Source organism: Melitaea cinxia, chromosome 28 (genome assembly GCF_905220565.1).
Source record: "Melitaea cinxia chromosome 28, ilMelCinx1.1, whole genome shotgun sequence".
NCBI lineage: Eukaryota > Metazoa > Arthropoda > Insecta > Lepidoptera > Nymphalidae > Melitaea > Melitaea cinxia.
Window position 1 is genome coordinate 8,553,348 of NC_059421.1, and position 25,983 is coordinate 8,579,330.

Sequence of the window (25,983 nt, forward strand, 5' to 3'; positions counted from 1 at the left end):
CTTAACAAAAAATTTTCAACTTCACTCACTTTTTTTTTTGCTATAATATAAGTTGAATAAATAAAATAAATGGTAAGGTCCTTTATTTACATCCTTATCCAACAAAGAATTACTCCAGACCATAACTCCATAATTAATATTGCATATATTTGAAGTAAATAAAGCTTTTAAACTTTCATGGTCCCCATTGCAATGTTTTTATGTAATACAGAATTTTTATTGTATTGTATTACTTCAAAATAATAACAAATAAATGTTAACAGGATGAGACCGTAGCCGCTCACCGCAGGACAGTTATCAATGAGTGGAAGAGAGAAATGGGCGCTCCTTTCATTGAGATGGTTGGTTTTGAAAAGATACATCAGAAACAGTAAGAAATATTTTTGTAAACCTTCAATCATAGTATATAAGTGATATAAGGCCAGTTGTATAATAAATAGGGGGAGAGAAATCACCTAAAACAGTGATGATTATTCTTAACTAGTAAACTCATGTCGTGTGTCAGAACAGATACACTATTTACGGCCGAACCCAATATTCAATCTATCTCTGGTTATGTCCTACTAGAGACAGAATTATCTATCTATCATTCATTTTACTGACCCAATAAACTTGTCGACGATAGGCAATCTTATCCTTCAAAGCTGTCTATCGACGAGAGGGAGGATAGCTTACTAGAGATAACAGCTCGTATGAAAATGACAGTGTAAGCGTCCCAATAATAATAGAGTTCTATCTGTCAGTAACGTTGGTTATCTTTAGTAACAACAATATCCGATCTATAGTTTTTGGGGGATAACTAAGATTTATTAATTGAAAAAGTATTTTCTTTGTTTAAAATAAAATTAATTTCGAGTGAAAAATAATGGCAGACTCAAGTTCAAGTAGCAGTTCAAGTGATATTGCACTTTTGCAACAATTAATTGAATAAAAATAATAAGTTTCTTGTGAAATAATACTTACTTTACTTATCTTGTGAATAAAACAAACAATTTGGTGAATGATTGTATAATTTGCAATGATTTGTATAATTTGAATTTTGATTTGTAAAAAAATTATAAAAATTCAAACGAAACGACGATTCAATAAAGCGTAATGGCGTCGTAGCGTCTTTTCGTGTCGTGTTAAAACGTTCCGTTACTAGATTTACCATGGATTCCATATTAAAATAATATCATTTATTATAAATTAAAAAGTCTGTGTAAAAATTAATTTGTCCATATTTTTATAAAACAAGATTACTTTAATATGAATAAAATTTGTATGACAAATTTAAATACTACAAAACATCTGTGTAACATAACTGAGGCCGTCTGTGACGCTGTGTATACTGGAATGTAAGGAAGAGCTCGGGTAGCCGGTCTATCTACAGCTAACTGGAGATAGTAGTCCCCTATGCGAATTATTGGGACAACTACAAAGGATAGATAGTTATTAGCAGTCGATGATAACTACCTATCTCTATCTTTAGATTGAATATTGGGTTCGGCCGTTAGTAAATAAGTATTTTTTTCTTCTTCTTCTTTAAAGACTATGGCTCCATCACCTTTTCGCCGATGATTTTGCCAATAACAAGTGCTGAAAGTGTATTGAAGTCCGTAGACATTGAAAATATTTAAGTATTTTTTTTATTATCCAACTGGTATTATAAATGCCAGTGAGAATAGATGGATGTGTGTAATGAAACTACATGCGATAAAGTTTAATTAGTTGGAGACCCAGAACAACACTTGCTAATTAACGTGAATGTTACTGAAGCAAGAGTAGAGACTTTGTGTTTTCTAATACAGTGTAAGACATCCTCAGGCCCGCTGGCTGGTGTAGGCTGGAGGATTGCGGAAAATCGGGATGTCTGGCACATACTTTAGGAGGTCTGTGTCCAGCAGTGGACTGCAATAGGCTGAACTGACTACTTTTTATCCCAACGTTCCTATGGGTTCGAAAATATGCAAGCGAAACCACTAAGCGTAGCTTGTTCTAATATTAAAAGTAACAGTAAAATTTATCTTATTTATACAATACATTCATGTTCACTGGATGCACCAATTTTGATTATTATTTCTATATTCGAAAGTTATTGTGCTTGACGTGTGGTCCCATTTAAATGTGATAAAAATCTAACGAGTAGTTTCTAAGCTATCCCTAATAAACAATTTGTAATGCATTACTTGTTATTATTATTCTTGAAATGGCTCCCTTGCGGATTTGCCAGTATCAGAGTATTTAAACTTTGCTTTATTTGGAGTTATAGTGGGAGTACAAGTTCGGTTCCAATTCCCGCACAAGTTTGCCTGAAAGAAAAGTTAACTTGCCTAAGACAAAAACACACAAAGATATATAAAAATACAACAGTAAATATATACTTGGAATAGTTAACTTTTGTTAAATATCTCCATGCCGTTATAGTTTTATATTGTTAGTTTCAATGAAAGTGCATAAAGAAGTAATAAACGGGGAGAAAAGACACATTAATAAGGATTTTAGGTCAGTAGGACGTGGAATCTCAGGGGGAAGAGCATCATACAAAGAGAATCGTAATTTAGGACAAGAAAAAAATATATGTTCTGGGGTGCCTTCGTCTAAACCACATTCACAAATAGAGGAGTCTTTAATTCGTATTTTGGCCAGGAATACAGGTGTACACGAGTGGCCCAACCTTAGACGACATATAGTTGAGGTAACGGCTTTGCTTGCATCGCGATATTTAAAAAACCACGGCTTGACTAATACTGATTCTTGGATGCTAGCATAGTACTTCCCTTTAATGAGGCTACTACGGGACCAATGTTCAATGAAAGGGTCAATGCATTACTTGTCAATGAAAAGTAAAATTTTTTTTTTGGGTAAGGAACAATTATTTAAATGTATATATTTTTAACTCTTATTTTCAGAAAATTCGACCGCCTCCTAGAAGTCTGTGTGCACGATCAGAATGTGGCTAAAGCCGGTAATGTAGCAGCGTTGTGTCCGAACGTCAGAAGCTTGGACGTTTCCCAGAACTTATTCTCAAATTGGAGAGAAATTATACAGTTGTCTGCTCAGTTGCCTGATTTGAGGGAATTGGATTTGAGGTAAGAAAATTTATACTGAAATTTTATCTTATTATCATAAGAAATCCTTAAATTATCTAATTACCATATTTTTCTATGATATATATTTTTTTGTTTCTATTACTTTGAAGGTGCTGAGATGTTTTTAACCGACTTCCAAAAAAGGAAGAGGTTTTCAATTCGACTGTATTTTTTTTTTAATGTATGTTACATCAGAACTTTTGACTGGGTGGAGCGATTTCGACATTTTTTTTTAATCGAAAGGTGGTGTGTGTCAATTGGTCCCATTTAAATTTATTTGACATCTAACAACTACTTTTCGAGTTATGTCTAATAATGCGTTTTTACTTGACGCTTTTTTCGTCGACCTACGTTGTATTATACCGCATAACTTTCTACTGGATGTACCGATTTTGATAATTCTTTTTTTGATGGAAAGGAGATATCCCTAGTTTGGTACCATGATAAGGAAACCAGGATCTGATGATAGGATCCCAGAGAAATCGAGGGAAACTCTCGAAAATCCGCAATAACTTTTTACTCGGTGTATCGATTTTGATAAATTTTAATTTTATCGAAAGCTGATGTTTATCATGTGATCACATTGAAATTTTATCGAGATCTGATAACTACTTTTTGAGTAATCTTTGATAACGCGTAGTTACTTGACTATTTTTTCGTCGATCTACTCTGCTGTATTACTCGTCGATGTAATTGAAGTCGGTTTTTTTTCGTTTGCGAGCAAACACAATTATCAGGAAGTCAATTTTGATACGAAAATCACTTGACTAAATTTCTTTTTTTTTGTAATGTCTAGTGGAAAAATATATGTTTAAAAGCTTGAATTGAACTAACAAAGTTTGTTTAGTTATCTGTTTTAACAATTGCTAAAAAATCAATTTGTATTATAAATTTTTTCTTATGCGAAATTTTTTAATAAAACTATCTATTGCTTGTTTTTATAAAACTTAGCTTTTCGCCACTGTTATTCATAGTTTTAAATTTCAAAGTGGTTTATATTAGTAAAAAGAAGTCTTGAAAAGCAATAATTAAAATGTATCCATAAAAGGTCTACAGTAGTTTTTATCGGTTTTATTGTATCAATCAATGGCTGTTACAAATATTTAAATATAATGCAATTTTTTTATTGGAATCTGATGTCTAGACTTAGTTACCGTTCGACAAGTATGACAAGGTCAAACTTCTCGAGTTCATTTAATATCATTGTGTTACTTTTACTTATTATTGACTATTTATCTTATGATTGTGTTTTATTCAATTTTTTAAGACTATATAATAATAATAATAATAATAATAATAATAATTTTTATTCATAAACATTAGTACATTACATAAAAAACACATTTTACAGCAATTATATTTGACACTAAAATAACAGTATATCCCTGGTCCCCACACTAGGATTCCCTGTGTCGTGGGGTCCAGTCCCTTCCGTTAGTCTAAAACAATTTTATTGTGAAAAGGATTGTATTTATAGTTGACATATTGCATATAATTGTTAATTTAAAAGAACTAAAACAAGAAATGGTGTGTGTGTGTGTGTGTGTGTGTGTGTGTGTGTGTGTGAGTGTGTGTGTGTGTGTGTGAGTGTGTGTGTGTGTGTGTGAGTGAGTGTGTGTGCGTGCGTGCGTGCGTGCGTGCGTGCGCGCGCGCGTGTGTGTGTGTGTGTGTGTGTGTGTGTGTGTGTGTGTGTGTGTGTGATTGTGTAAATGAGTATCATAGCATATGCATGGTATCTTTATGTGCGCATGATATTAGATGCCACTATTCAATAAGTTCTCAGTATGGTCATAGCTTATTGGTAGTAGCCATTTCTGAATGGTGGTTTTAAGAATGGACAGTGTCAGATTTATTATATTTTTATTAACTTTAAAGAGTTTATTGTAAAGAAAGGGTCCCATATAAGTAAAAGATTGACGAGCAAAAGACGAACGAGCTCTCGGTAGGTCCCATTTAAGAGTTCTGGACGAGGCTCGCGCTATCGTCTTCGCAACTTTATGAAAGCGGACAAGTACCGATGATATGTAAATCTGTCTCACGCGGAGAAGGTTACATTCCAGGTACAGTGCATTAGTGGAGTAACGCCATGGTTTGTTGAAGGCTATTTTTAAAATTGCTCGCTGAGCACGTTCGAGAGGGAGGAGATAAGTTTTTTTGGACGCTCCCCAAGCAATGATACAATAATTTAAAATAGATTGACATAGGCTGAAATATACAGCTCGAATTAGGCTCGGATCTGCTATAAGCCTAATCCTTCTAAAAATGTGTACTAGCTTTTTCACGCGTTTCGTTACTGCATCAATATGTAATTTCCATGTAAGGTGTTCATCAATCAGTATTCCCAAGTATTTTATAGATGAAACTTGTTCGATAGACGGGCATTGACATTGAAGTGATATTGGGTGTTTTGAACAGTCGGATGAGTGAAGCTTAAGGTTCAAGACTTTATTTGGGGCAGACCTCTTCGATATACTTAAAGCTATGAGTTTCGTTTTGCTTGTATTGAGACTCAGTAAATTGCTTTTCATCCAGTTGGCTACAGTACTCAATCCCCCCTCAGCCACAACAACGATCTCCGCCCATGTCTTAGCATGGAAAATTATGGCAGTGTCATCTGCGAAAGTAAGGATCCTAGCCTGTGGCAACTCAAGTGAGCAGAGCTCATTTATGTAGATTAAGAAAAGAGTAGGACCCAAAACACTGCCTTGAGGCACGCCGTAATCAATCTCGGTATATCGACTCATGAATTCGCCAATTCGTACTCGCTGTTTCCGTTCACTCAGGTAGGACCGAAACCATTGCAATGCTAAGCCTCTAATTCCCAATAATTCCATTTTTTTCAATAGTATCGGTCGCGACACGGTATCAAAGGCTTTTGCAATGTCCAAAAAGACGCCAGCACATTTTTGTCCATCGTTAATTTTGTCCGTTATAAAATCAACAAGGCTCGTGACAGCATCCTCTGTCGAGCGAGCAGGGCGAAATCCATACTGGTTCGGACTTAAAAGGTTGTTTTTTTCCAAGTATTTAAGTAGTCTTACATTTACCACCTTTTCAATTATTTTAGCCACCGCACTCAATAATGATATTGGTCTATAATTAGCCGGTTCTAATGCATCACCCGTCTTAAAAATAGGTATTACCTCTGCAATTTTTAAATTATCTGAAACTACTCCTGATGCCATACTGAGATTACACAAATAGGCTAGGGGCGGTGCAATCACACTCCTGGTACGCTTGAGGATTTCGTTACTTATATTGTCATGTCCTACAGCTCGGCTTGACGTCAGTGTACCCATGAGCACGGCAACCTCATTTTCATCGGTTGGCTGGAAAAATAATGAATGTAGCGGTGGAGTCGAACAACTAGGCTTTATATTTTTACTTAAATCAGCTTCCGTCATATCCAATCCGTCCAAAATTGTCTCAGCCAAACGATTACCAACAGTGCCGAAATAATTGTTCACCGCATCCAAAGATTCAACAGTATTTTCCTTTAGTTTTAATAACTGATTACTTTTATTTTCACTTTTGTTTAGACCACAGATTGATTTTAGAGTACTCCATGTTTTTTTAGTATTATTTTTACTTTCTGCTAGCAATTTATATTCATATTTGTTTTTTTCTTCTTGTATTAAGTTAACACACATATTTCTGTAGCTCTTATACTTTTTTTGTAAATCTAAATTGTTGGGGTTTTTCCTTGCATCAATATGTAATTTGTCCCGAGTTCTAATTGATTTTAAAAGACCTGGAGTTATCCATTTTTTAACAATAATTTTGGATCTGCGAAAATGTAAAGTAGATTTGTTTTTCTCAATCAGGTTATTTACTTTCGATATAAAATATTGCGTTGCTACCGTTACATCAGTTAAGCTATAAAGTTCCGACCAGTCATAATTCTTTAGGTCCTCATTTAAACTATCATAATTAATCTTAGTCAAAGTTGATTTAATTTTTTCCTTATAAATATTTGAACCAAGGCTACACAATACACTGCTATGATCTGTAAGGTCTGAATGACAGACAATAGTGGTTGAAGGTTGACAAGACTTTATCATACAATGGTCCAAACAGTTTTGACCTCTTGTTGGTATACTGTGACCAGGTATATATCCATAATGGGCCATTAAGCTGAGATACTCTTCAGCACGTTTGTCAGTAGTGTTTTCTTTAATGTCAATATTAATATCACCCACTAAGACGCAGTGTTGATTTTTACATTTCGTAATAATTCCCTCCAATGAACCCAAAAAACTAGTTATGTTATGCAAAGATGGTGATCGATAAATCGTTATAATTGTATAACAATCAACATCTAATCGCAAACAGTTGGCATTAACAAATTCCGGTTCCGACACGCATACTTGTAACTCCGTTTTAGTAAATATAACAATACCGTCGCATTTATTTAAATATTTAGTCGAATAAAAGCATTTGTAATCATCTAGATGTAATTCATTAAATGAATCATCAAGCCAACATTCTGTTAGTACGATAATATCAGGCTTAAATCGTAGACGATGCAAAAATACGACTAAAGAATCGAAGTTCTTGTTTATGCTTCGTATGTTTTGCGTCAAAATTGTAAATGGTTTCGATGTATCGTCAAGGTGTTGTTTACAACTTTCGGGATTATCTAATTCTATATAATTATTCAGCCTCATTTCATCGATCCCGTCTATAAGACCGCTATTATCGAACATTATTACAGATTAGGTGCTCAAGGTACATTATTCCGTTGTTCAATATCTTTAAATGTTGAAAGTGGGTAGGTGTGGAACTGTGATTGTAAGTGTATGTGTAGGTAGTTTGTAAGAATTTATGTTTTTGTATTTTATTTTGAGTATGTGTAAATGTGTAACAATTAATTATTTCTCCCCAACAAATCAATCCAAATCCATTCAAATGAAGTAAAATTATTATGCAATACGAAATACAAAGAATTATTTTACTTGTTACTAAGGATATTAATTGAAATCCATTCAAAGAAACCAAAATCATCATGTAAAACAAAATATAAAGAATTATTTTACTTGTTACAAAGGATATCAATTTAAGTCCATTCAAAGCATCCAAAGTTATTATGCAATACAAAATATTAAGAATTATTTTACTTATTATTAAAGATATCAACTTAAATCCATTCAAAAGAACTAGAATTATTATGCAATACAAAATATAAAGAATTATTTTACTTATTATTAAAGATATCAATTTAAATACATTCAAAAGAACTAAAATTACTATGCAATACAAAAAATAAAGAATTATTTTACTTATTATTAAAGATATCAATTTAAATCCATTCAAAAGAACTAAAATTACTATGCAATACAAAAAATAAAGAATTATTTTACTTATTATTAAAGATATCAATTTAAATCCATTCAAAAGAACTAAAATTATTATGCAATACAAAATATAAAGAATTATTTTACTTATTATTAAAGATATCAATTTAAATACATTCAAAAGAACTAAAATTATTATGCAATACAAAATATAAAGAATTATTTTACTTATTATTAAAGATATCAATTTAAATCCATTCAAAAGAACTAAAATTATTATGCAAAACAAAATATAAAGAATTATTTTACTTATTATTATTAAAGATATCAATTTAAATCCATTCAAAAGAACTAAAATTATTATGCAATATAAAATATAAGGAATTATTTTACTTATTACTAAAGATAGTCATACGCACTTACTGAAACTCATAAGTTGCGCTTCGTTTTTTATTAATATGTATTCAGAGCCTTCCTCCTTTCTTAAATACACATTGCCGTTAGATGTCCAACAGTATTTAAAATGTTTAGTTTTTGCCACATCTCTTGCGAGGAAATGTAGGCGTCTGGATTTGGAAGTAAGGGATTCAGACACATAGAGGGTCGAATTATTGTTTTCAATTCCCAAAGTGCTAATCTTCAAATCCTTTGTTTTGCTGAGGTGTCTAGCAGTATTAAGAAATTTTGTCTTTATATGAGTGTTGGAGAATTCTGCGATTACAGTAGACTTCATAGGATCGTTTTTATTGGGCACACGGTAGACATCACGTATGTCGCCTGGGTGAAGACTGATTTTGAGACTTTGAGAAAGTTGATTAATATACCCGAAGAGAGTGTCCTTAGTCTCCTTCTGTATACGTGGGATAAATCTCAGTTCGATGCTGGTTTTTTTAAGAGATTTTTCCAAGAAATCGAACTTTTCTTCGATGTTAGAGATTTGGTTCATTATATCTTTCCGTTGAACCTCCATACCATCGATCTTAGATTGCATTGCCTGGAGTCGTTGAGACACATCCTCCAGAGAATGTTCTATTTCTTGATTAGTGGTAAATATCGAGGAGTTCTGTATTTTTAGTTCTTCAAGGTGTCTGTTCATTAATTCAAATTTTTTATTTTGAGATTCTTGGAAATTAAGGAACATTTCTTTCATCTCCATTTTGAAAGCCGTAAGTTCGTCATAGCTTTCATCCGAGACCCGGCGGCGTTTATCTCTCATCGTGATGTTGAGTTGACTAGTATCTTCACCAATATTAGAATTTGACTTGATGTTTGAATCCGATGCAGACAGTGTCTTGTTCATTGGAGGAGAACGTTGCATCATAATTATTTAAATACATATACACATATAAACAGATAGAAGTTGTTCAGGCTTGCAAACTATCAAACCCATGAAGCTTGAACAATTGTTCAGAGAAGAAACACGAAATATACAAGAATAGTTATTTAAATAAATTGTCAATAAAATAATACATTTTATGATAAATAAAAAAGGATATTTTTGTTTTAATATTTAACATGTAATATTAAATTGTGATAAAAATCTTTGTTTCAGAACTAAAATATAGATTATGCTTTGTGGATAATTTATCTGAATTGCTACACATGTGCCAATATAATCATAGTTATAAATAAATATATCAATAGTCAAAATAACTTACATACTTTAAATTTACAGCAAAAACCGCATGGCAATCGACATGCCCGAAGAAACGCTAACCCAACTATCTATAAACTTCAGCGCATTGGAAAAGTTGAATATATCCGTCTGTGACTATGAATGGCAAGATATCCTAGCTTTATCCCATCTCTGGCCTAAATTAAACGAACTAATCGCTGCATACAACAGAATTAAAAAGATAAGTCCGCCAGAAAATACTCTAAATACGTTAACAGTACTACGTTTGGATGGTAATCCTATTGAGAATTGGTCTGAAGTTATCAATCTTGGTTACTTGAAGAATTTGAAGGTTCTGAGTCTGAATGATTGTCATATTGGAGCTATAAGGTTTAACGATGATCCTGGATACGGGAAGGTCAATGTTTTTGAAAATTTGGAGGTTTTGTTCTTGAACAGGAATAGTATTAATGATGTGAGTATACAATACTTAAACTTATCAATACTAACATTATACTGCCTATAATGTTTGACACAGTGGTCACCACTTCAGAGCAAGACCAAAACCCTCCAGTTAAATGATGCAAATTGTAAAACTATACTATCTCTTCTCCCCGTACATTAAGTAAGCCATAAGTCATAAACGCTAAGGTACACAAATTTTTTTAGAAATAACAAAAGATACAAAATTTTATGCTCCACAATATTATTACAGATAACAAAAGATGCAAAATCTTATGCTCCACAATAATGATTTCAATAGCATTACCCCTAAAGTGCTTAGTTTCCCATATCGGCCAAAAACTTTTTTTCAAGATGGCGCTTGAAGCTCCATCTGAAACAAATGGCAATTTTTTCTGTCCTAAGGATTCAGATTTTGAGGATAGTATTTATCCTATCCCTTAAATTCTACGGTAGTATGTAGTCCCATGTAGTGTGGTATATATAGTATGGGGGCGGTCCTTATTTCTCTAAAGTTTTTCAATCTTTTTTTTTGATTTTCCCTAAAAAAATTTAAATATTAACAAATAAATATATTTTTCAGTGGAGATCTATCAGTGAATTGGATAAGCTGAAATCTCTGAAAAAGCTGTATTTCCTGAAAAATCCCGTTCAGAAAAACGAAGACTACGACACTTGCTCTCAAATGATCATCGCCAAAATTGGAAACTTGAAGGTAAATGTATTTCGTATATATGTAGGTATAGTATTTTTATGCGTGTGTTTATATATGTGTATATATGTATGTGTATATATATATATGTATATCTATAATATATATAAAAGCGAAAGGTCACTCACTCATCACGAAATCTCCGAAACTATAACAGCTACAAAGTTGAAATTAAGCAGGTAGGTTCTTTATAGGACGTAGACATCCGCTAAGAACGGATTTTACGAAACTCGACCCCTAAGGGGGTAAAACGGGGGTTGCAAGTTTGTATGTAAGTCCTATGTTTTTGAAGTAAGAGACTTCAAATTTAAAATGTATGCTCTATAGATGATGAGAAGGTGTCCAAATAATGTATCTTTAGAAATCAACTCCCTTTTGGGGTTAAAACGGGGGATGGTAGGTTGACTCACTCATCACGAAATCTCCGAAACTATAACACCTACAAACTTGAAATTTGACAGGAAGGCTCCTTATAGGACGTAGACATCCGCTAAGAACGGATTTTACGAAATTCGACCCCTAAGGAGATAAAACGGGGGTTGTCCTATGTTTTTGAAGTAAGAGACTTGGAATTTAAAATGTACGCTCTTTAGATGGTGAGAAGGTGTCCAAATAGTGTATCTTTAGAAATCAACTCCCTTTTAAAAAGTTACTCAGTTTGATAAGCATTTCAAGTGACTGAAATAAAAAAATAATTTGTGTTAAATATCTTTAATGCATAATATCTTCATAACCACGTGGACGTAGTCGCGGGCAACAGTTAGTGTAGTGTATTATAAAACAAAATCCACAAAAGTGTATGTGATCGATTCACTCAAAATCTACCGAACGGATTTTCATGCGGTTTCACCACTGGAGAGAGGGCTCCACCATTGGCAAGAGGAAGGTTTACGGAACGGCTAAGCCGATTTCGATGAGAGTTTCACTGAAAGTTTGCCGGAAAAACTTTGTGACACACTAATTTCAACGCGGGCGAAGCCGCGGGCACAGCTAGTATATATATATATATATATATATATATGTTTGTATGTATGTATGTATTGTGCTGTATATGTATGTGTATTTGTACTCGATAGTTGATATTGTTCTAGGTGACACTAATTGTCACTTCTCTGTGTACACTTCTCTGCCGCTTTTTCACTACGCTGTGTCCTATATGCCCAAAGGTTGTCTAGAAGAGATCGCTACTCTAGCGATAAGACTGCCTTTGTACACTGTTTTTTTTTTTTGTAATATGTTATTGTGTTGATTGTTGTTGTGTACAATAAAGAGTATCTATCTATCTATCTAAATTAAACAAATTTGAATTGAAAATACAATAAAACAGATATGATAAAGGTGGTAAAGTTCAGTTGTAACGCTATGTCGTGTCTAATTTTTTTTCTTTTTCTTTTTACTAACTTAGAATACAATGACTGTAAAATAGGTGTGTTAATTTAATATTAATTATTTGAAGTCAACCAGCATTGACTTTAATTTCTTCTGCCTAACAAGTCTTCATGATAGTGGAGCTTTTAAGTGGTCAAAGAGTATCAAAATAGTTTTGAGTAGTTTTAGATTTTACAGATGTCAGCAAACTCATTTTTAAATACATATATAATTGATTTAGATATGTACATTTATATAAAGCAAGTCAATATATATATATATAGTACACTATATAAAATGCCAGCACTAAACCCAGGTTATTTTCTAGACAAATGCACAAAGGCATAATCATCTATATAAATAATGGCTCGACCAATTTGGCAAATTTCTTTTTGTATGATCCTTAAGGCCCACCGAAGCTTTTTGGAACGAAGTTCCTTACGGCAGACTTGACATTTGGGTGGGCGACCGAACTGAAAAAAATATGATACTAAAACCGTAAGAAAAAATATATAACGGAAGTGACGTAATATCAGTCACACGACTGTATAATATGACGTTTGTAAAACTAAAATATTACTAGTCAACTTTTTTAAAATTATTTATGTAATTTTATACTGTCGACAAAAATAAATAGATATGTTTTTTTATTTCACTAAATAGTTTGAATTATTATTATTATTTTGTTTGATTTATTTTATTTTACGGTATTTGTTATTTTCTAAAATACTAAATTTCCTAAATACTTTTATGTACTTAATTAAAAACCAATCAACAAAATTAAAAAAAAAAAAACAAGAACTAGAAAATATGTTTTAAAATTCTACATTTTTTTCCCAAATTGTGTTGCTTCTATACTATCCAAAGGAACTTCGTTCCTACCTGGTGTCCCATGACAACACATAATTTTACTATGTTTTTTTTTTTAAAATATATACCATTAACTTTTAACAGAACGAAGTCTGTCCGGGCAGATAGTATTTTGTATTTGTATTTGTGTTGGGCTCGATTTTCCGCATTTAGACGCAAAGGTGGTCCATTATGCGTGAAAAGTGGGCTGACTAGTTCAGCCAGCCCAGCTCCTTCCAGAAGCTCAGAAGCCTCCTGGGGCGTTCACAGGCTTCTCGGAGCGTCCTTATATCCTTAAGGATGGTAGCCCGGTGTGTGGCCACTCCCTCGCATTCCAGGATTACGTGGGCGGCTGTTTCTTCAGCAGCCAGACAGCCCCTGCAAAGAGGGCTGTCTGTTGCATTCATGATGAATAGTTGGTGGTTGAGTGCCATGTGGCCGGTAATCGTGCCAACAACTATTCTGATGTCCAGGCGGTTGAGACTGAGCAGTCGGCACGCTAGGTGCGGTGATACTTCCGTGAGTATCAATTTGGACTGTCTACAGCCGGTTTGGTTTGCCCAAAGAGCATTGTGATTTGCACGTGTACGTTGCCTTACCCACGAGCGCAGTTGTCCAAATGGTAGCGGCAATAGGATGGTTGGGCCGGCAACCTTTGTACTGGACCCTTGTCTTGCAAGCTCGTCGGCAGCATCGTTTCCGTGCGATCCACTATGTCCTTTTATCCACTGGAGGATTACCTCATTGTGTGAGGCTAATACTTCCAGGGTTTGATGACATTCGTATATAAGACTAGAGTTAGTCGAACTGCTCTCCAGCGCTTTAAGTACGGCCATGCTGTCCGACAGAATACGGCTATTGCAATCCCTAATGCCTTTTGACAGGACGGCGGTGGCTGCATGGGTTATCGCAACACACTCACATTGAAAGATGGAGCTGTGTTGGCCCAGCGTTAGTGATAAGTTGATATTGAGGTCTTGTGAGTACACTCCGGCACCGGTGCCAGACCCCATTTTGGAGCCATCCGTGTAGATGCGGACCTCGCGTATGCCGGATTGGTCTCTTTCAGCCTCAAACGGTTGTATATGGTACTTTCTTTCGAAAATATGTTGTTTGGGAATCCTATCACAAGGAGCAGCAAGTAGTGGCTCATAGCTCACAAGGTTGCTCCAAAGTCTATTGTGCAACCAGGAGGGATCCTGGTTGCACCACAAGCCCAAGTGTTTCAGCCTGATAGCTGACATAGCCGCCTCCTGTTGTATGAACAAGTCAAGCGGTGGCAGGTCAAGCATAACCTCAAGAGCTGCTGTGGGGGCGGTACGCATACAGCCAGTGATTGCAGAGCATGCTATTCTCTGAAACCGCTGGAGTTTGTTTCTAACGGTTGTAAGTTCTGTTCTCTGCCACCAGATTACCGCACCGTAGGTGATTATAGGCCTGACAATAGTTTTGTAAAGCCATAGAGTAATTTTAGGTGATATGCCCCAGCTTTTGCCGAGGAGCCTTTTGCATTGGCAGAGGATTATGCTGGCTTTGTTAATTTTTGAGTCTAAAGGCCTGTTCCAAAGAAGCTTACTATCTAGGATTACTCCAAGATATTTGACCTCCTTGGTTAGGGCAACACTGGTGCCAAATAATTTAGGGAGTTTAAGGTTTCCTAAATTCCGTTTATTTGTGAACATCACAAGTTCCGTCTTTGCGGGGTTCACTGTTAGTTCGTGGTCCGTACACCACTGTTCAACGACTTTTAGTGCGGCCCTCATTTGGTCGCAAACTGTTCTCTCAGATGGTCCACTGATGAGTACAGTTAAGTCGTCTGCATAGCCCACTGTTAGAAATCTGCGAATATGTTCCACAGAAGTGGGGAAAGGACCCCCCCCCCCTGCGGACACCCCCTCGCTACAACGCCTCTAGTTATTTCATTCACAGTGAATTGGATGGCCCTGTACTTCAGCATGCTGTCAATCCACCCGGCAATCGTGTTATCAATAACAGTCAACTCCATGCTTGGTCAGGGCACGGCTTATGCTGGTGAACTTAGTTTTATCAAAGGCCCCTTCAATATCAATAAAGGCGCCTAAGGTTGATATTTTGTGATGGAGATTGCCCTCTATATAGGATATAACCTTATGTAGGGCAGAGTCCGTTGATTTGCCCATTGAGTAGGCATGTTGGTTGGGATTCAGGGGTTGCTCAACCAGAGTTGTGCTCCTCAGCTCCCGATCTATTAGCCTTTCCAAAACTTTCAATAGAAAGGAGGTAAGGCTAATAGGTCTGAATGATTTTGGTTGTGAGTAGTCTCCTTTGCCGGGTTTAGGTATGAACTTTTGAATTAAATAACTTTGGAGTGTAGCAATAAGCTAAGCAACTCCTATATATGGAGACAAGGTGGTCGATAAGTTTCCTATCACTCCATCTTAGCAGACCTGGAAACACCTTATCCAGTCCTGCCGACTTGTATGGTAAGAAACTGTTGATGGTCCATTTTACTTTCTCATGTGTGACAATTTTCTTGGCGGTGATCCAGTCCACCATTACAGGTGTCTTCTTTGGCTCTTCCTCCCATGCCGCAATTCTTTCGATTTGGCATCCTGGGAAGTGTGTAGTTATTAACAGTTCTGAAGTTTCCAGATCCGTTTTGGTGTATGGTCCATCCGGTTTTTTCAGGTTACCCAGGTTGTGCACCGGTTCGCTGCACAATATATTCTTAACTCTGTTCGCCTGATTGTTCGTTTCTATGTTGGTACAAAAGCGCCTCCAGCACTCCTTCTTCCTTATTCTGATGCGCCTTTTGTAGTGATATTGGGCCTGCTTGTAGGCATCCCAGTGGTGTTCTAGACGAGTATTCTTTGCTCTGTTGAACAACTTCCTCACCCTGCGTCGTAGCTTTTCGAGCTCCGGTCCCCACCAGTGCCCTTTGCAGAACTGTCACGCTCTAGGTGATGAAAGTGGGCATGTTTGTTCGAAGCTGGTGATTAGGCAGTCAGTTATCTGGTTGATATGATTATCAATGTCCTCCGTGCCTTCATGGTTATCGGGTAGTTCGACGCCTTTGAGTTTCTCCGCTGTCAGAAGCTCATACCTGCCGCGGTCCATCCTCCGAGGGTTACGGCGGGGTGCAGGTGACGTCAGCGTGACTTCTAGGTTGTATTTGATCCACCGGTGATCAGAGCACGACACGTCGTCAGACACATGCCAATCTGAAATATATTCGGACACATGCTCTGTCGCCAGAGTTAGATCAATGATGGTTTGGGATCTCGAAGTTACAAAGGTTGGTTCCGATCCTTTATTAATTACATTAAGCTTAGTTGCGAGTAAAAAAGAAACAAAATCCTCACCTCGCTGGTTGTTGTCCTTGCTGCCCCATAGCGCATGGTGCGCATTGGAGTCAGCGGATATGATGAGCTCCAGACCCTGGCGCTCGCAGTACTCAGCAAGCGCGGCCAGCTCCGGAGTGGGGATGTCAGCATCGCCCGGCAAGTAGGCGGATGCCATCACCACATCAGGCAGGCCCGAAGAGGGTTGTAAGATCTCTGCTGCAGAACTCGGTTATTAAGGTGATGTTCACGTCCCTGTGTGCATAGATACAAGTGCGTAGGTGGTATACGTTATTATTTAGAAGTAACTTACCTCCAATGTTGTTTAGACCGCAGATTCTCCCGTTCCTGATCCACGGCTCCTGGATCAGGGCCACGGTCTTCGTTTTTCCCTCCAGCAATCTGCGTAGGTTAGCCGTCGCAGTCTGGCTATGCTGGAGGTTGATTTGTTTGATTTTTAATTGGTTACTAGGTGGAGCTGGCAGCGCCATCATCGCTGGATAGGATGGCGTCGTCAAGATCACCTGGCTCATCCTTGGAAAGATCACCCAGATCAAACTGGGGACTCACCTCAGACGAGCCGGTGTCGACGACAGGCTCCTTACTGGAGCCCGGCTGTCCCTCCACCATATTGTTATTTGCACTGCCTAGGTCACTAGGGACCTTCTCGTCCGCACCGAGATTCGGCAGTGCAGTAGTGCGGTCATCGTGGAAACGAGCGTAGATATTACCAAACTTGTAGTAAATTCTACGCTCGCTTTCCCTCAGCTTTTCCGCGTCATCCTCCGGGATGCCAAGGAGGAGCATCGTCACCTTCTCCTCCGTTGGCACCAAATTGTAAAGCGGCAGATAGTAATAAATAGATTATTGTAGATAAATATATAAACATGTATTTTTTTTAAGTTTAAATAAAATATAATTTTCAGGAATTAAATGGCTCCATAATAACACCTGAACTAAGGCGGGGTGCTGAGTATGACTACATGAAACGTTATGGAGCTGAATGGAAGTCTGTACAAAACAATCCACAACTGAAGACTGAATTTGATATAGAACATTGTCGTTTCCAAGAACTCATTGCTAGTAAGTTTATATATATAATTATATTTTTTTTATATTAAGAAATTAAAAATATTTCTTATGTATAAAAAATTCTTTACTCCGAAATGTTATATTGGTCATAACCATCACTGATTTAACATTTCATCCTTTTTAGTACAGTTATATTTTTTATATCTAAAATGTATTATAAAAATAATGTAAATTAAGAAAGTCAATATATAGAATAAATAATAATAAATAATAGGTAAACATAGTCCCAGACTTAAAATCAGGAAGTAAGGGCTCATATTTAATGTGTTAAAATTTCAAATTTATGATAAATTGATGAAATATGGAAAATAAAGATTCTTCCCAAGGAAACGTGCATAAATAAAAAAGTGGATCAATCCTGATATATCTGCTTAAATTGGGCCGTAGGTTTGTCCATTTACGTGCTTTATTACAGAATAATCAAACTTATTTTTTTTTTAGAATACGGCATCCCAGAAGACAGCTTACTAGTCAAAACGCCAAAAACAACGACCCTCACTTCACAATTACTAGAAATAACGCTTCGTGACGAAAACGGCAAAATCCTCAAAAAGAAATTCCCTTCAACAATGGCCGTTCAGAAACTTGTAACACTAGCTCAAAGACTTTTCTCGAAGAGCAACACTGGATCACCGACGTTATATTTACTCGACGATAAAATGCAAGGAGCTGAAATTGTTATAGACAATGTTATGAAAGATCTGGCCTATTATTCAGTTAAAAATGGCGACACAATCCTTATCCGATTTAGATAGTTTGCATTTTGTTGTTTACAACCCGAATTATGCCTGGAACGTTTATAATTGGCGCGAAATTCTATTTATCCATATTGTGTAATTAAATAAAAAGCTTTGTAAATAACCATGAGAAATTGTACCTGTATTTATTGCGAATTTTATTTTTCACAAATAAATGTTCATTATGTATTTTATACTTTTGTGATTTTATTTAAAAAAATTGTCCTCAAAGACCTATTAACGGAAAAAAACATGAATGGATTGAAAATATTATTTTATTTTCTTTACAGTTATGGAAATGTTCTAAAAAATAAATAAATTATACATTAGTAATAAATAAATAGATCATTTTTGTATTCACCATTTAAATTGAAAAAATTGGAATCTTGAAATTCTTTTAGCACGAGACTTCGTAAAGACGTATTAGTGTTTAACATCCAGTACACTAATACGACTAGGAGTGCATGTTCTAACAGACATGAAAGAACTAAAATACTGTTAATTTCATATTTTCCTTGTAATATTTTTTTTTTTTTTTTTTTTTTTTGTCAAGTTCTGTAATCTATAGAGGATATTAAACCTTATATTGTTATTAATAATAATTAGGTATTTTAGACTAAATTCTATGTCTGACAAGAAAAGAAGCCGTAAAAAATATTTTTACGTCGACAAATCTTGACGATTTATACATATAATATTAAATTCTATCTCAGTAAAGTAATATTCAAATCATAATTGCATATTACTAGTGTTAGTTTCTTATCAATATGAACAGTATTGAACGTCTTGTCATTACAAATTTACAAAATAAAGACGACAGTGAATCGTCCGCTAAAGCGTTTTAATTATTTTTAATCGATCGATTATATTAAGTAATTTTTAGACTATAAAATTATATGGAAACTTCTTACATCGAAAATATTCAAATGTACTTGAAAATTACCATCTGTGACCTTGTAAAGAACCTTCAAAAAGTATGTAAAACGAAAGAACGCTCTCTCGTTCTAAATACTTCTTGTAAATGTTATAGGTAGAATGAATTAAATAGTTGTTTCATTAATATTTTACATTTATAATACAATATAAACAAAAATTATTTAATTAGGTGTAAACAAGTAGTAATAATCTTTTTTTAATATATAGACTCGTAAAATTTTATAAATTAGTAATGTTTTGACATAATACTGGCCACATCAGACTCGATAGTCATTGGTTACCGTCGTGTCAACAAAAAAAGTTATGTTTACAAAACTGAATGGCAGTTTACGAGAATTTTAAGTTTCATAATTTAAATGAATAGTGAAAAAAGTGATCATTATAGACATTATATTATAATTAGTGTTTAGTTATGGGTAACTGTATAGGTTTATTCAGACGGCGCAAAATGCGTCGTCATATAGTTCTAATTCTGATCGGATTAGACAACGCGGGTAAAACGAAAACTGTAAATAATTTAGCTGGAGAAAATGACGAAAAAGTTTTACCTACGGTTGGTTTTAAGGCTGTTAATTTAATACACAAAGATACACCTGTAACGATATACGATTTGGGCGGCGGACCGCAGTTTAGGCAAATATGGTCTCAATATTACAGCGAGGTTCATGGTGTTATTTTTGTTATTGATTCGAGTGATTTTTCACGGTTGGACGAGTGTAAAGCGGTCCTAGAGGAGGTTTTATCGCACGATAAAATATCTGGTGAGTTTACAATTACCGTATCAAAAACAAATTTATATTTTTAATTAAATTTTCTTATCTAAATACAAACACGTCATTGTAAACCTTAATCAACGTGTAATATTAGTTATTGGTACTTATTACTATGTATTAATTTTAAAAAATATAAATATTTAACAAAAACATTAGATTTATGACACGCAAATCGTATGTAAAGTTGTAAACTATTTCTTTGGTCTAGTGCTTCTCAATCTTGTTCTAAATTGCATTATATTTACGTAATTTTATTTTATTTTAATTCAGGTAAACCCGTCTTAGTATTAGCTAATAAGCAAGATAAGAAAGGTGCTTTAGACGACATAGATGTGGTTGAAAAGCTTAACATCGAACCTTTAGTTAACAGGTAAGACTATTGTTTTACGAACTTAATAATAACGTACGTTAATTTACGTAAATTAAAAAAAAAATATATGTACACTTAAAATTGTTAAACAAATTAATACGGTTTAACTATTTTCAAAGAAAAAGTTTTGTAGTTTAGTCTCATTATTACACAAAAATGACTGCCTTTTATGCAAGCTCTAGCGAGTTTATTGCCGCTAATATCGATATAAATTTAAAGACCACTGCTGGGCATAGGCTCCTTTCTTCATATAGGAATAGGGCCGGAACTTGATCCAGCTTCTCCACTGCGGTTTGGTGGATATATTTCCTATTATGAATAATAGTCGTTATCAAATGTAATAATAACCGGGACCCAGTGTCCCGGGAACGATCTCCGAGAAACGGTTAGAACGTTAAGCTCTCGGTCCAAACAAGAACAGAGAACAACGCCATAAACAATGTTGTTTGTGCAAATGCAAATACTTATTAGACGCACCACTGCATTAGAGCTCTTGTCGCCTCCAACTATAAAGTCGCACTCGTAGTAAAAATAAAAATGGTAATTTTTATAGTGAATGTAAACAGATTATTTTAATTCATCAATAAGGGGCAAAAATTACTTTTTTTAATATATCTAAATACATATGTTCACTCGACTCCATTGGCGTTCCAATCGAAAATGCTAAAAAATCAATTTCGAAAAATTTGTCCCTTACTGTGTTTTGAAATTGGGCAGCCGATTTGTTAAATCTATCGAATTTATTTATTAAGTATTTAGCGGGAAATGAAACGATTTCGTGACGAAGACTCACTATTCTAGTCAGTAGATACATTAATTTTTCATGACTTGGCTCGTAATCGTGAAAATCGTCTTTTCAAAGAAATTTCATTAATGGACACTAACACATAAAAACAATCATTTTTGTGACTTGTTTTTCCTTGCCTTGGCGCAACGATCACAAATACGATATGTAGTCGCGGATTCAATTCCCGCAACTGATTAATATTTTTATAGGCTATACAGATGTTTGTCGTGGTCTGGCTGTTTGAGATAATTAATTTTATTTTATTTTATTTTATTTATTAATTGCGTTTTTAGAACTACGACACAAGATTAAAATACGAGATATAAGATAGGGCCATTCACTTTGAAGCTCTTATTTTTATATTGTTATTCACTTTTTAGATACAGATGCCCAACCTTAGTCGAATCTTACAGCGCTAGTCCATACGATTTAAAATCGAAAAAACCTAAAATTGATCCAGGACTCAGAAAAGGCTACCTATGGCTCTTAAACTACATCGTACGCCGATACGGGGATATAAACTTACGCGTTCAGACAGACATACACGCGGAACTTGAGAGACGTAAACGAATGCTGACCCGTGCGTCAGACAGAGCTTCTCAAACTTTTACCGCCATGAGTGATGACATCACCACCCAGACTGGTTTCGAAAATCCCAACTATCAAATGCAAAAGTCTGAAAAGGAAAATGACTTAGACGCTGGTGTAATAATCGTTAAACCCATCAGGAAACCGAATAGTATCGATTCAACTATTACAATTGAAAGTGTCGAGGAGTCGGACAGTAGTGGGGTTAGGCCAAAATTGTCCCCACTTTTCGGTAGGGCGAGCAATACTTCTACCTCAGAAACTGTAAAGATTGAGTTGGAGCCCAGGAACGAATACAGGAAGCTGTCGCCTATCATCAGAAGTAGTAACAAGAATATGGCCAATCATATTGATTTCAAAAATAGACCGCAGTCTAGTCCAACGCACAATAGAAAGGAGGTTAGTTTTAAATTGGACGTCTCATTGTAATTATGTTTTAGCTTTTGTAACTTCTCAGTATAAAAAATCGTATTATTATTATTATTTTTGTTATTATGTTTCCAGACATCCCAATCTAGTCAAAACTCATCGTTCCAAGAGAACAAAACCGTTGTGTTTGAGAAAAGTCGCACCTGGATACCGGATCTTCGTCATCGTGTGTTGGTCAATGACATAGAACTGTCGCAAATGCATCGAGAGATTGTTTTGACTGAACGAGGTTCGTATTTATGAGAATTTGTAAGTAAACCACGTTTTTTTAAGATTATTCAAATACAGTGATAAATTTGGCATAGTTAATTAGCCTGTGTGTTACAGAAGATCACAGCTAAATAATACTGTTCTCAAGCAAGATTGTGTTCCTGTGGTCAGTAAGGTGACCAGAGCTCCTGGTAGGGTTGGGGGTAGGGTCCGCCACATAGCGACGCTTCTGATGTTGCAGGCGTTTATAGGCTACAGTATCCGCTTACCATTAGGTGGGTCGTAAGCTTACGCCACCCTCCTGCAGGCCTAGCATGCGTACAACGAGATATCTCTTGACGAGAGAGAGAGATAATGTCTACATCGAGTATTTTCTCGATTACCCTAACATGCGCACTACGAGAGACAAAATTCTCTTCCGAAGACTTCGCCTTGTCGAGTAGAGAAACATTATCAACCATAATCACAACTGAATATCATTCTTATTTCTTATGTCGTAAAGTTGAATTTACAAGGACCATCGTGCCGAACCGGGATGAGCCAACGTTTGGATTCACAGTATAATTTCAAACGAGTGACACATGTTTTATTTAACAATGTTCTCGGCCTTTTGGCTAAGATAAAAAGTGTATATCAAATTTAAAAAATCTAATATGGAAAATAAAACGGCGTAAGTAAATGAATTTAATTATATATGTAAAACAATATGCTCGTGTTGTGCTTTATATCTTGTCGCACATTAGATAATTGTAATTCTATCACGCATTGTTTTAGAATAAGAAGCAACAGGGCGCAAATACGTTTTTTGTGCCATTATATGGCACACTTCACTCGACATTTCGCGCTTCCCGCTCTTCGTATACCGAAATTATATAATTATAATAGGGAAACGCCATGGTATACAAAAAATAGGCACCCGGTTTTATTTATTTTTTACTTATCGTCTTTCTCGTCGATAATATTGAAGACGAGAAGTTTTTCTTCCTAAAACGACAAAATTCGACAAAATTACGATGTCATGTTAGCTTCCGTAGAGATAAATATCACAGATCACTAAAATTTAATGATTATCTCTTCTATTGACATAACGAGAAGAGTATCACGTGCACGCATGTTAGCTACTGTAGACATAGAGAGATAATACGAGAAAAGGGGTAGACAAAATTTTGTCGTGGCGCGCATGCTAGGCCTGCTGGTGTATTAAAAAGAAAGTAATAAAATTGAATATTAAGTGTGTGTCATATAAAACTACTAAAGTAGTTTGTTTCTATATTTCTCACAAATTTTAAAAGTAGTTCTGTTATTTTTTATTTTAAACTAAACTAAATCTTCACTGTGGGAGTTTGCTGTGCTTTCCGATGCACGTTGTATTTTCTCACAGGGACATAAATCATGACCGAAACAAACGTATATCCCGATGGAAAACCGAATCTGAGTCTGCCGCTGGCTACGTAGTCTGCTTAACGCCGTATTACCAGTACACCAAAACAGTTGTTAGATCTCTTACAGTCCCTTAAAGATAACACAAAGTTCTTCAACAACCAGAGCACGTGACTAAAACAGCATCATCAGACATAACGCCGGCTTCGAACACCCTGCCCCTATCCGCGAGGCCGGCGTCCGCCTCTCAGCTGGTGCGTCGGCAGCTGGAGATCAGTGGACACCACAAGAGACGACTGAGCCTGAGATGTGAGTCTCTCATACACACACACACACACACACACACATACACGCACACGCACACGCACACGCACACGCACACCCACACACAAGCACACGCACGCACACACACAAAACGCGCGCGCGCGCGCATGCAACGTCAATATATCGACGGGTGCAAAGTAAAAAAAGTTAACTACAATTTTGATTTTTTTTTTATTTCACTAACTAACTAAAAACTTTATATTTTACAATATGGCAAAATAAAAAATACAAATATCGCCTCATTTCTTGTACATTTGTCAAGAGGTGGGCGCACGTTCATTCCTATTGCGTCATCAGTCAGATGGCATGTGCTTCGCCGGCCGGCAATGATGTCTGTTTCTTTTGGTTTTTTACCTATTAAGGTTTGTGTGAAAGTGTTATCATAATAGTAAACAATTTGAATAAGTACATGACAATAGACATGGAAAGACGTTTTTAGAATTTTTTGGAATTGCAAAAAGTCATACTTTTTATACTTACTGAAATATATGAAACATATTTTATTAAATCCAGATTTTTTCATTCTATGTAGAAACGACGAAGTGGTAGTTAACTCGGTTGTCATATTTTTAAGCACAATGTAGAGACAGACAACTGCAATATCTCGTAAATTAAACATAATTACAAACACTTGTATATTTCATTTCTTCTATCACTATGAAGTGATAGTGATAAAAGAAATAAAATATACAAGTGTTTGTCTTTGTAAATAATGTGGCAGTGATGAAAATTTCAACAAATTTGGTTTGAAATTGACAAAATCTGAGCACTTTTTCCTATTATGCGCTCTTCTGAAAAGTAACTGCTTTGTATATAACTATTTACTTTGCACCCGTCGATATGTAATTTCATCAAAATCGTCCGAGCTGTTCCGAGACTGATGTGAGATATAGTGAGTGAGATATGAGTATATACAGGTTGTTAAAAGAAAGAGGCGTGAATCAAACCACACACGCTACATACCCTTTACAAGCTTAATATATGTCCGTTTGTAAACCCATCTTGTTTCTAAACTACATTGCAAAACTGCTTTTTGAATTATGTATAAATTTTAATAGAATATATTTTTTCTATTCTTAAATTATTAAGATTATTTTTAACTAAAATTTATGCAGGCTTTAGTTCTGTTCGCAATTATCGTAGTTTTAAAATTGAAGCATTTGTCTGAATTATTAAACAATTTCCTAGATATGCATCGCAACAAAGCAAGTCCAGAACGCACTTCGATGTTGATATACGAACCTACAAAAGTTCGGCGTAGCCTAGATAAAGGGGACTTCGAACAAACTGCCGCTATTAACTAAATAATCACATAAATATTAATAAAAACTTTGTCTCTACGTGTTAATTGTTCTTTAAAAGAATTTAAAAATTATTAGTAATGATATGAGTCTTGTTCAAAGTGTATATAGTCGTTGAAGTTCTGACAAAACCTAAGTAAATTTGAAGTATTTGATAACATTTTTTGAAACTCGAAATTGCGCAGATTTGGTAAAAAAAAAACGGCCTTTTTTCAATAATAACTTGTAAAATGAAGAACAAAATAACAATCAACAGAATTTTGTCTATTTAAAAGATCACAGGTTTTTAACTCTCCTAAAATTTCGATAGTTTTGATATAAGTCCCGTAGAATTTCAACGAATATATGTACTTACCTTTTTTTTA

At 35.2% G+C, this 25,983-nt stretch overlaps 2 protein-coding genes across 2 annotated transcripts in view; both read left to right on the plus strand.

Moving 5' to 3' along the window:
- The window catches only part of LOC123667646 (tubulin-specific chaperone E), a 34,631-nt gene extending 15,915 nt beyond the window's left edge, over nucleotides 1-18,716 (plus strand). Inside the window, exons 2-7 of the mRNA XM_045601505.1 lie at nucleotides 264-370; nucleotides 2,892-3,071; nucleotides 10,041-10,455; nucleotides 11,026-11,157; nucleotides 17,618-17,774; nucleotides 18,225-18,716. Of these exons, the coding sequence (XP_045457461.1) occupies nucleotides 264-370; nucleotides 2,892-3,071; nucleotides 10,041-10,455; nucleotides 11,026-11,157; nucleotides 17,618-17,774; nucleotides 18,225-18,538 (1,305 nt within the window). The 3' untranslated portion in view covers nucleotides 18,539-18,716. The remainder of the gene's footprint in view (nucleotides 1-263; nucleotides 371-2,891; nucleotides 3,072-10,040; nucleotides 10,456-11,025; nucleotides 11,158-17,617; nucleotides 17,775-18,224) is intronic.
- Nucleotides 18,717-19,868: 1,152 nt separating this feature from the next.
- On the plus strand, nucleotides 19,869-25,621 carry LOC123667621 (ADP-ribosylation factor-like protein 13B). Its single transcript, XM_045601486.1, has 6 exons — nucleotides 19,869-20,217; nucleotides 20,500-20,599; nucleotides 21,767-22,373; nucleotides 22,479-22,632; nucleotides 24,159-24,302; nucleotides 25,506-25,621. The coding sequence occupies exons 1-6, from the start codon at nucleotides 19,869-19,871 to the stop codon at nucleotides 25,619-25,621; spliced, it is 1,470 nt and encodes a 489-aa protein (XP_045457442.1).
- Nucleotides 25,622-25,983: the final 362 nt, after the last annotated feature.

What these genes read in the sequence shown, in the direction of transcription:
- LOC123667621 (XM_045601486.1), top strand. Translation starts at nt 19,869, where the DNA reads ATGGGTAACTGTATAGGTTTATTCAGACGGCGCAAAATGCGTCGTCAT. An exon ending in ATCGCACGATAAAATATCTG is followed by an intron (nt 20,218 to 20,499) that starts GTGAGTTTACAA and finishes ATTTTAATTCAG; the next exon opens with GTAAACCCGTCTTAGTATTA. An exon ending in ATCGAACCTTTAGTTAACAG is followed by an intron (nt 20,600 to 21,766) that starts GTAAGACTATTG and finishes TTCACTTTTTAG; the next exon opens with ATACAGATGCCCAACCTTAG.